Source organism: Canis lupus, chromosome 38 (assembly GCF_003254725.2).
Source record: "Canis lupus dingo isolate Sandy chromosome 38, ASM325472v2, whole genome shotgun sequence".
Lineage (NCBI taxonomy): Eukaryota > Metazoa > Chordata > Mammalia > Carnivora > Canidae > Canis > Canis lupus.
Genome location: NC_064280.1, coordinates 13,898,352 through 13,910,985, shown reverse-complemented (window position 1 = coordinate 13,910,985; position 12,634 = coordinate 13,898,352). Strand labels below are relative to the sequence as shown.

Sequence of the window (12,634 nt, the reverse complement as noted above, 5' to 3'; positions counted from 1 at the left end):
AAAGAAACACAAAATAAAAATAAAAATAACTGTAAACATTTATATAGCACTGTGCCAAGCACTGTTCTAAGTACTTTATCCTGACTCAACTGGTTCTCAGTTATCTCTATGAGGTGGTTACTACTACTAGAATGATTATCTTAAACCATAAGAAACTTGAGGCATGGTGTGGGTAAATAACCCACAGATATTAAATGGCAGACCAAGCATTTTCAACCCAGGCAGCCTGGTTCCGGAGTCTGTGGCCTTTGCTACTGTATAATATTTCATACATTCCCACCAACATTCTCATCTGCCTACTACTCAAACAAAAAACACCAACCAACTCATATTTATGATTTTCAGCAAGAAACAATAAAACATTCTTTTTATTTTTACAAACGCACCAACTAAGTGTAAGCATATAGCATAAAACTCACTTTGAGCAAGACAATTAAAAAAAAAAAGAAGGCCTCAACCTCACTGATGAAAATCCTATACTCCCATCCACTTCAGCAACTTCAAATAGAACATTTCTTCAAATAGGGCCAGGAGACATATGGCACCATTAGTCATTTTTATTTTAACAGTAACTAAAGATTTCTAGAGCAACTCTGTAATTAGCTCTTATGCTTCCCTCATACCCGTATTTCCCCTACATCAAAATGCTGCATGTACCACAGTGCCAAACATAAGTTTGCTTTGATTACAACTGCTGGCCAAATCCGAAACCACGCTATATTAAAGCTAAACAGCCTATTTTAAAAGGAGTTGAGAAACAGGCTTTAAGCTGTTCCCATCAACAGCAATGTGTACAATCACACTCATTCTCATTTCAAACTTTGGAGTCTCTCTTTTGTCTAAACTCTAATCTATTTAGGCATTTTCAGTAAACAAACATTAAGCTGAATTATTTACAAAGTTAGAATTCCACACATTCCAGCCAGAGCTGCTTTTATGTGAGAGTAAAACACTGTTGCTGGCAATGCAGGGGCAACTTAAGGACAGTATCTTTCTCTACCCTCTCATCTGCCTTCCCTTTCCCCAACCCAGTTAAAAACTAAATCCTGAAAACTGCCAGGGGACCACCTACACAGCTGTGTGTGGAGTCCCTCCAACCCTAGGTTTCCTTCTTCGGTAGCAGGAATTCAGTAGATCTCTGAACCCTATGGAATGTACAGTTTTAACAGAACATAGCAGTGCAGAGTCTAAGTTAATAAAGAAGTCAGGTATTTCAAAAGTATTCACACCACTAAATACCCAGCTATGAAGGAATTATGTGGTGGCCATTAATGAGAAATGTATGAGAAACAAAGCCCCCTACCTTACCTCTATGTCTGCCATTTTAAGTATTTATTATCACAAACAATAGAAAAAATATATATACCTTCCTCCTACAGTAACTTTTTCCCCTAGAGACTTTTTATTAAAATTTGTTGTCTAGCAATCACTAAGAAAATTACATTCTAACAGAAACAAGCTAACATTTTCTCTTACAACAAAATTATTATTGTGGCTTCATTATAACCAAAGGTGAATGTGCAACATTGGCAATTTCAAATAAATGAAAACCCTGCAACTCTGTAATTCAAGGGTTTGAATAACATATAGTCAGTGCTTTCCTAACAGCAGCCAATATATTTTCTTTCGTGATTCAGATTTAAAATGCATCATAGGCATCATACTTGCTTCAGTCCCACCTTTAAGGAAACAGACACTTAAATTTCAAGAAGTTTGACTGGATTTTGACAACTTTTCAAGAAAAGAGCAAAAGGAATAACTATAACTTTGGAAAGTAAGGGGAAAAAAATAACAACTCTACATTATTAAAATCTTGATTACCCAACCTACCAGGAAAACGTTATCGCTCTAGATTGGTACGTGTTCTGAACAGGGTACAGAAAGAACAATTCCCTGAGGGATTAGAACTGAAATTTTTTATGAAACAACTTTTCTTATACAAAATATAAATTATTGTTGTTTCTTTAAACAGAGCGTCCTAAATACAATTTAATCTTTCTAAAAACCACTCAGGGTCAACATCAAGGAATCTGTCAATGTGCCTTCTTATATGATGGTATGTAGCTGATATGGGACTTCATTTATTTGGATCAAGAGTGGGATTTATAGGTTCTGGATTATAGACTTTTCTCCAAATAACTGACAATTCTGTAAGTCTAGAAACATTTAAATTTAATCACATGAAAAACTCTAAAATACATCATGCACCTTCCCTGATTAGGTAAACAGGAAAATTGTTTTCAGGCCCTACAGAGACATTCAGGACTCATGAGACTCTGCAACAAGGGGCCTCCATAAACACTGCTATTCTGGTAGCCTGCTCCTCTGTGGTCATGTCTCCTATACTAACCAAATGCCTTGCCTCACACTTGCTGTTTTTAACCTGCTCTTTATGGTCATTCTTCTCATTGCTGATTACAACTTCATTTTATAAAAGTCTTAATCTCTAAAGGGGAGGTAGGTGAAATAGGATAGGGATTAAGGAACATACTTGTGATGAGCACTGGGTGATGTATAATGTGTTAAATCACGGTATTGTACACCTGAAACTAATATAATACTACTATATGTTAACTATACTGGTATATAAAATAAAATAAGCCTTCAATTCTCAAATATGTTCCACCTTTTATAGTTTCAATTTTGTAAAAGATGTCACCATTTCTGAATCTCTCAAGCTGTAAACCTCACAGTCATCACAATTCTCCCCTCCCCCAACCCTTCCAAAACTATCTCTCCAACCAGGTTCTTCTTTTCCATTAATCCTCACCACACCACACCTTAGTTCAGGGTTTCCCATCTTGCTTTAAGGTAAAAGACTCCCATGGTTGATCTTGAGTCTTTCCATCCTTCAGCCTTCTTTTCCTTAAGAATAATCATATCTAATCAGGTCACTTACCTGATGAAAAATTACAACTAGCTCCCAACTGCCTAAGAAATAAAGTCCAAATGCCTTAACAGAAGACTGAAGACTTAAAAATGTGATTCCAACCTACTTCCTCAGGATCTCATTTTCAAGCCTCCCACTCATCAGCAAACACTCAATATCCCAACCTCTAAGAAAGAAGAAAAAAGAAAGGAAATTATAAAGGATATGAAAAATTAAGAACAGGTAGGCTTTCTTCTCCTATAGTAGCACAATGATTGCCCGTTGCTTTTCCTTGGATTACTACTTGTGAAAATGTCTACTCATTATAGCTTCATTTTCTGACACATATTTCTTTTCAATGTTTTCAAAGATTCTGTTTCACCATAGGCTAGTTTCAACAGCACTGTGAGTACTTGTTCTAATTTATTACTTTCTTCATGAAATTCTTTAGCTTGAAGATTTCAACAGAAATGCCACTCAGTGGTGCTTCCTTTCCTGTTATCATTAGAATTCACATAATAAAATGAAAATGCTTCTTCAGATACTCAAAGCACCTTTACCTAACAGACTGGGTTAGTCCAGTGAATGAACTAGTGCCTTTACTATGTTTGCTTCATGATTTTTTACAATTAAAGCTAAGTGTCTTATATTCTCCTAAGCACATTCCTCTTGAGAATCATATTTTCTATGAACATCCTCCCATCACAATTTTTCCAACTTCACTACCTTCTAATTTCATAAGCAACATACCATCTGTACTACCTGGGACGCTTGCTCAATTTTCAAATGGTTCCTCTTCTTTTTTCCATATGAAATGTTTAGTGGACTGATTCATTCTCAAGAATCAAACCTCTATTGAATTTAATATTTAATACTTTACTCCAAATTTCAATTTTGGGGATAAGAATCACTCTTTCCTTAGGCTTTCTGATTTCCACTAACAGTGTCCTTTGTCATGGCCATATCTCACAAAAATATACATAACATTAAAAAAAATTAACTAAGTCTCTGATTTTGATTTAACAAGATTTATTTTAACATGACATGTTAGTGAATCAAGAAAACAATGAGCATTATTGAAGATATTGGGCAGTGAACTCAAACAAGTGACTTATTTTGCACCTAAGCTTTGCAATGTAAGGAATTTATTTCATTTATTTATTTTTTCAATGTAAGGAATTTAAAAGAAAAAAATTAGATTGTAAAATTTGTGAATGACAAAGGTACAATGTGTTTACATTTATTAAATGTGATGTACATCCACTGTACAAATGCCCTGACTTAACATGATGAAAGAGATGTGCAACTGTTACTAAGGAAAAAAAAAAATAATCCTTACATATGTAACAGAAGAAACAGCTCATTTTTTAATAGACAAAAAAAAAAAATACTCTAGGGACACCTGGGTGGCTCAGCATCTGCCTTTGGCTCAGGGTGTGATCCTGGTCTGAAGATGGGAGTTCCGCATCTGGCTTCCTGAGAGGAGCCTGCTTCTCCCTCTGCCTAAGTCTCTGCCTTTCTCTCTGTGTCTCTCATGAATAAATAAATAAAATCTTAAAAAAAAAAAAAAAAAGAGTACTACTCATCCTGAGTTCTAGTGAAGGCTTTTTGATTTACAGATAACTAGCTGTTATCTCTTCTGAAATGAGCCCATCAAGTACTTTTTTGTTTTACTTTGCAGTATTCAGGTTCCACTCCAAGAAATAAAGTATATTAATTAATGACTCAAATGTAATTTAGTCTATTAGTCTGACATTTTTAAAAATAGTCTTTTCAAAATCTCTTACCCTAAAAATGATCTTTAAAAAGCAATTATACCTTTTTACTCTAAGGAAGGCTTTCCCAACTACTTTATTCCAGAAATAATGATTGGATACAATAAAATTAAGAAAAAAACAGATAGGGAAGCCCCAGTGGCCCAGCGGTTTAGCGCCGCCTTCAGCCCAGGGTGTGATCCTGGAGCCCCGGGATCAAGTCCCACATCAGGCTCCCTGCATGGAGCCTGCTTCTCCCTCTGCCTGTGTCTCTGCCTCTCTCATGAGTAAATAAAATCTTTAAAAAAAAAAAAAAGAAGAAAAAAAGAAAGAAAAAAGAAAAAAACAGATTAAAAAGTTCTAAGGGCAACAGTATTTTTTATTTTTTATTTTTTATTTATTTTTTTTTTAAGATTTTTTATTTATTTATTCATGATAGTCACAGAGAGAGAGAGGCAGAGACACAGGCAGAGGGAGAAGCAGGCTCCATGCACCGGGAGCCCGATGTGGGATTCGATCCCGGGTCTCCAGGATCGCGCCCTGGGCCAAAGGCAGGCGCCAAACCGCTGCGCCACCCAGGGATCCCAGCAGTATTTTTTAAATCAGCAGAATCAGAAGATTAAAAATACCCTGATAAACAGCTAATGATATGAAAGGCAATCTTTGGGACATACAAAAACTTTGCTTCGATCTAGGCACCAAAAGCCTTTGAAGATTATGGTTCTTAAATGGAACAAGCAGACTTTTAAAAGTTGAAGTAGTAGCTCACAAAAACAGTGAATGTAAACATATAAAATGAAATAAATCAAATGTAGATGTATAGTGCACAATACAAACGACCCTTAAACAGACTTAGGAATCATAGCTATGTGATGTGTAAAGAAACAATTTAGTAATTCTAATTATCTATTGGTTTAAAAATAAATCAATTACTAGACAAATTTTTAAAAGATCATACACTCTTTTCTTCATATACTCTCTTTTCTTCTTTATTTTCTACGAAATTCATGCCAGAACATGAATCTAAATATCTAGACTCTTACAGGGTAGAGATGATCACAAAGCTGGTTTTCAAGACACAAATGCATATAAATAATGGAGGGGCACTTTCTTCTTTATAATGCTAAACCTTTAGAAAAATGCTTATATACAAGTATTTTTTAAATAATTCGCTTCAAACCATTATAAGCAAGCATTTTTAAAATAATCCATTTTCAAATATTTAAATATTTATTGTTTGTGAAATACTTTATAATTAACTTAAGACTACCAATAATTCTGTTAAAAGCAATAGGAAGTTACAAGAAGATTAACCTTTTTGCTTTTAAAATAGTCTTCCAATTAAACAGCAGACATGCATTTATCTCTAATTCTTATGAAAAGTCCACTAAAAGTATAAAAAGCTATAAACAAACAAGGAAACAATACAGGTGGGAAAATAATTGACACAATATGCCAACAAGTTTTGGGACATAAATGAAAACTGGATAGAGTACGGGTAACCAATTAGAGAGAAGGGAAAACTAACATTTAAGTGAGAAACTGGATCCATGCTCAGGCAAGGAGGGAGGTGGGGGGGGGGGGGGGGGAGGAGCATGACAGAAATACAAGACTGGTTGATAGCTTGTGGAAGAAGTAGTAAGACTTTTAAGTACCCTCCCTGGCCTATGGAGGCAGGTGACGGACCCTAACATAGGTAGTTTAATCCCTGAAGATATTAAATCAGAAAAGTCTTGAACTCAGGAAAACTGATTAATACAAAGAGATTGTATTGAATAAGCCTACATAGTGCACACTGTTTGACTTGCAGCCACATCACCCCAACCTCTGCCTCTGGTTACTTTGCCTCTTCCACTTCAGTCTGTCAAATATCCCTTGTGCACCTCTTGTAAGGATATTTAACACTGGATTTAGAATCCATCCATATAATCTGAGATGATCTCTTCACCTCAAGATCCTTAATTATATCTGCAAAGACCCTTTTCTAAATAAGGTACATTTATAGGTTCTGGGAATTAGAACACAGACTTATAATTTTTTTTTTTTTTTTTAATGATAGTCACAGAGAGAGAGAGAGAGAGAGGCAGAGACATAGGCAGAGGGAGAAGCAGGCTCCATGCACCGGGAGCCCGATGTGGGATTCGATCCCGGGTCTCCAGGATCGCGCCCTGGGCCAAAGGGAGGCGCTAAGCCGCTGCGCCACCCAGGGATCCCGACTTATTATTTTAGGAGCCACCGTTCCATCTACTATATATAATTCAGCCAACACGTTAAAAATGAAGATATCCTATACCCTTCCCCAGAAAGCTACTGTAGGTAAATGTGACCTCATCAAAATGAGAGTGAAAGCCAAGAGAAAATAAGTCCAAGAAACAGAGGCTATCGCAAAGGGAAGAAGCAAGGGGAATTCCCAGAGCAGTGCTAAAGCAAACTCCAAGTGCATACCAGGGTAAAGAACAACCAGTCTAGATTGTACCAAGATGGCCATGGAAAACGTAATACTGAGAAGGGTTTTTTAAAAAAAAGAGGCAACTGTTACCTCCAGAAAACAAAAGCTGTAAGGAAGCTAAGTTGAAGAATAGAAAAGTATTATTTTCATACATTACTTTGTTCAGGAGTGAATGATGTTTACATTGAATACTGATTTAGCTAAAAGTAATAATATACTAAAGTGAAAGGACACAGTACGGGAAGTATGGCAGCAAAGGAAAGTGATAATTCCTTAACTTCCATAAAAGGTATCTAATATTGATTTTAAAAGTCTAAATATTATTTAAGACATGAAGGTAAATACAACAGATGTAAGAACTGAACATAGTTACCTCAGAAGGGGGCAAAACAAGGGGCAGAGAGGGATGGGGAAGAGCACTAGCAATTTTATTTAGTCACAGGTTCCCTTTTGAAACTCTGCTCCTATTGCTTTGAAAATAAAATTCATTTTATGCCCCAAAAAAGAAAAGGTTCTCAGAAAAGTGTCTTGTTCAGGATCATAACATAGTTAAGAAATATCTATCACAACACTTTAAAACCTTGTATACCTTGCAGGAATATGGAAATTCTTGAAAAGGGATTCTTAAAAATAAATTCCCAAGTTCTGAGTGTTCCTAAGGAATAAAACAAAAACAAAAACCAGACACAACCAAAAGCACTCCTAATGTATGTTCATGTAATGGATCCAACCTCTAGTTTATATTATTGCAATTCTATCCAGCTTCTTAATATAAAAGCATGGCTCTTTTTTGTTTTTGAATGTAAGACTTTAATACCACAATTACAAATAACAAGTATAACAAGGTAAAGGAGCTGAAGACATAATGAAGGTATTTCCAGATTGTTATCCTGATAGATAGCTGCCAATGAATTTAGTTTACATGCAGATGGACTCTAATTGTAAAGATTTCATAATATTAGGAATACAAGATAAAAAGGCTACGCTCTGACCCATTATGCCCAGGAAAGGGGCAATGAGAATTTTCCTAAAAGTTGTTCTGTCCAATTGTCTGAGAAGGGAAAGAGTATCTTTGAAGAAAAGGTGCAATAGCAATGGTGCTAGGAAGAAGTAAGATATGAGAAAAAAGGAAAATTTTATTTTCTACTTAATTAATATCCTTCTTTATCCATTTCATTAATCTATGTCTTATTTCTGAATAGTGTTTTGGCACGTTATTCCCACTTTTACTTTCCCTCCTTCTCTTCAATTGCTTTACAAGTGCACTTAGTCCAAGTAACTCACACAAGTTTAATGATCTATGTCCTACATGAATATTACAGTTACATTAAAATCCCCCCCCCAAATAGGGCAGCCACTTAATTTACCTCTTACTGTACCTAATATAACTGATGATAACAGGCAGTGTAGACATACTAATTCAGAATTTTTAAATCTTGTTTACTTATTTACTTGAAGTAATCTATCTATCTGAATTGTAAGACTTTAAAAGATAAAAGAATAACACCAGGTACAAATAGGAAATATTCTTGATATTAATAACTGATCCAATTATACATATTTTAGTACGTTTATATTATTCAGATGTAAAACCAAGCCCAGTCAAATAAATAGATAGATAGATAGATAGATAGATAGATAGATAGATAGATAGAATGAGTCTGGCTGTTTTTCCATAAACATGAAATCAAAGTGAAAGCAGCATTTTTAAAGGAAATGTTCCAAGATATTGTTAGTATGGGATAAGAAGTTCTAGAGACAAATTAGTTTTAGAGCAAAGCTGCTTTGGTTTGACAATGAAGTAGAAACAAAAATAGTCAAGGGCAAAAGTATGAATGGTAAGTAATAAAGGCAACAATGGTATTGGAAAGAACCCATGCTCATGATTTTCATAACTCATGAAAAAATAATCCTAAAGCAAATGCTTCTATTAAAAATCATTCCAAAGCGAACAGAAAAAAGAAAAAAATAGTAAGTCTTTTTCCATCTTCCCACTAGCTCTTTCTCATTCAATGATGCTGGATCTTTCTCCAATTTTTGGAGTAAAATGTCCCTCATGAGAACACAGCAGGTTAGATTTTTTTAACTAAAAAAGTAATCCCCAAACATAGTAGTCATGTGTTTATAATTAATCCTGACACTTTAAAACAGCAGTACCAGTAAGCTTCGTATTATATATATAATTAAAAAACAATTTGGGGGGAGGGGTGCCTGGGTTGCTTAGTCAGTTAAACATCTGCCTTCAGCTCAGGTCAAGAACCCAGGTCCTAGGATAGAGCCCCGAGTCCAGCTCCCTGTTGGGGGGCGAGGGAGGGTGGCAGCGGCGACTAAATTCTCCCTCTCCACCCTGCTCGTGCTCTCACTCTCTCTCTCCCTCTCAAATAAATACGTAAAATTTTTGAATGAAAAAAATTTGAATAAATAAACAACAACAACAACAAAAAACCAATTTGGGTCCTTTAATATGCAAGAGATAGACAAAGTTAAAATACCTTAGAAAACTTTTGTCAAATTTACGTAAAATGGCAACTTAATCAAAGAACTTGAAAAATACTTCAGCCCTAGGCTAGCATGAAATTCCTAAATGCTCTTCTTGCCAGTTTTAACTGGCAAACCAAAGACAAACAAAAAACTTACAACAGAGGACTCCTGTTTCCTGACTGAAGTACTTTTTGTTGGCAATAGAAATTAAGCCATCAAACACACCAGCACTTTGCTTTAATTAAAAAACAAAACAAAACAGCCCTTTTGAGAGTAAAGCACATTTCAGAACTTTTCACCTGGTACCTTTAGAAAGGCAACTATTGGAGTCCACAGGTCAAAAGGAGTGGAGAAGCAAAGTTACCATGCCAAAGATCACGAAGAGTATTTACACGCTATCGCTTCCAACCAGTCAAACATCACCAAGCAGCCTCAGTGCAAAAGATGACCTTCCACCATGTTCCCCAAGGCTCTGATCCTTCCTATTTTAGAAATTACAAGCCACCACAATTACCTCTGTGGGTTAAAAGCTGCGGGTTGAAGCTGTATCCCTCACTTAGGTTTCTATTCTCCAAAGTGCACAAAAGACAGGATTTCAGATGGTAGAGATCCAATATCTCTAAAAGATTTATAGATAAATCTGTGGTTTTAGATAATTTATCTATAAATTTGTCAATTTATAGATAAATTGTGGTTCCTGAGTACTCACAGCAGGGGTATGTATGTCACCTATAACTGGCAACCTCCATACATACTGAATAAATCACCATGAAACTTAAGAATCCAAACCTTTAAATTTACAGTGTGCTGTTTCACCCCAAAACATTACTCTAAGAGCTAAAAGTCTGATGCACTGAATCCTATATAAAAGTCTTACCTGTTTGGCTTTCAAGTTCTTTCCAGTCGAACTTTTTTCACTTGTACTTGCATCCATTCCTCTCAGAACACTGATGAAATCTTTCTTGGAAACAGTTGATATCAACTTAGCACGTTTTCTAATAGAGCTTCCAGCTTCTTTAACCTTTTCATCAACATTCTTTTGATGCTTCTGTACAGCATTAAATAACTGTACCACACCCCTAGAGAATATAATATGACCAGAACAACACAGTTAAGTAACAGTTACACTAGAATACAAGTCATGAGGATAAGAACAATAGGTTTTTACTGCTTAGGAAAGAGGCAAGCATTTAATAGGCACTCAAATGAAAAGAAGTGAATCTGAAAAAAATGAACATACATTTCAATGAATGAATACAAATTTCTGAATAAAGAATAAATACATGTGGACTGATATGTGATTTTTCTTCACAGCTTTCATCTTTCTAAATCAACTTTTGTGCAATTAGAATGAAAAACTATTTTTAACACAAACACCTATTTCTCAAAATATAATTACATAATAACTGAAGGCATCACAATGTAGTGGAAAGAAAATGGCCTCTACAGTTAGCTGCCTAACCATCTGACTCTAGGAAAGGTTTTCTAGATTTCAATTTCATCTATAAATGGGAAAAATAATACTCAAGTAGTTTATAAAGAAGTTATATTATCTGCAACTCTTATAAAACTAATCTTAAAATCCTATTTTAAAATGAAATAAATACTTTGTTCTATAGTTAAGTTCATTCCAAGAAGAATTCTGAAGATTAAGACCTCCAGCATCCATTACGGTAGCCATGAGCCACATGTAGCTAGTGAGCCGTGAAATGTGGCTGGTTGTTCCAAATTGCAATATGCTCCAGGTTGAAAATACACACTGAATTCTGAAGACTTAATATGAAAAAAGAGAATTTTAAAATCTCTTAATTGTTATTAATCTTATTAATCTCTCTCTTTTTTAATTTTTATTTATTTATGATAGTCACAGAGAGAGAGAGAGAGAGAGAGAGAGAGAAAGAGAGGCAGAGACATAGGCAGAGGGAGAAGCAGGCTCCATGCACCGGGAGCCCGACGTGGGATTTGATCCCGGGTCTCCAGGATCACGCCCTGGGCCAAAGGCAGGCGCTAAACCGCTGCGCCACCCAGGGATCCCTTATTAATCCCTTAATAATTGTTTTATATTGATTATATGACAAAATAATAATACTTTGATTATCTTGGGTTACATAAAATGCATTAGGACAATAAATCTCATCTCTCCCTCTTTTTTTTTTTTCTGTATTCAATGTGTCCACCAAAAAGTTTTACATTATATATATGGTTCCCATTATATTTCTATTGGACAACACTGACTTAAAGCATTACCATCCTTTCGAGCTCTAATTCTATCACCAGGAGAGGCACTCTGCCATGCGCCCTGAGTATCCCTGCACATTCTTGCTAGGTTTTTCAAGGATGCAAGGCCCTGACTGTTCTTTACACAGGGTATTTCTGAGAGTAGGGTTTGTAGGACGCAACCTTGAGTGATGAAGTAACATCTACCCCCCGCCAACAGAAAGCGGGCTTGTTACCATTCACCATAAAAGCAGGAGATTTCCAAGTACAGTATCTTCTGTAACACTACCCACTGCATGCTCAAGCATCCATACTGGACATCTATGTTACCACTGAGGGATACAGAGAACCAGTGGAAATGTGATGCTCTGGCTACTGCTTTCCCAAGAGTAATAAGGTCGTTTGTCTCTGACCCAGAAGTCTCTGGTCTTCTGGCAGTATCCAGAAAACTAACAGGCTAGCTTATTAGCTTATAAGGAGCGTAAAATTCCATACCCTTAAGAGCAGGGCTGGGACCAAAGTGAGGAAAAGGAGGTGCCTCAGATATAAAATTTAAGAAGGCACTTACTCTCATGCACCAACCATGCACTTTTCTAAAATCTTTATATGTTTTTAATTTATTTAATTCTCAGAGAAATCCTGCAGGGTAAATACAATATTCTACTATTTTTATAGATAAATAAACTGAGACAGAAAAATTAGGTAGCATGAGCAAGGACACACAGGTAATAAGTCAGTGCTGGGATTTGAACCTAGCGGTCTGGCTCTATCTCACTGTAGAACTCCAATATGAATTAAAAAATGACCCACATAGTGTAAGGAACTAGATAATCAAAAATAATTCCGCTAAATATAACTGCTATA

General features: G+C 35.7%; 1 protein-coding gene across 1 annotated transcript in view; it reads right to left on the bottom strand.

The window, feature by feature from the left end:
- RRP15 (ribosomal RNA processing 15 homolog) overlaps positions 1 to 12,634 on the bottom strand; it is a 38,776-nt gene that overhangs the window by 11,041 nt on the left and 15,101 nt on the right. Inside the window, exon 4 of the mRNA XM_025420985.3 lies at positions 10,431 to 10,632. Within this exon, the coding sequence (XP_025276770.1) occupies positions 10,431 to 10,632 (202 nt within the window). The remainder of the gene's footprint in view (positions 1 to 10,430; positions 10,633 to 12,634) is intronic.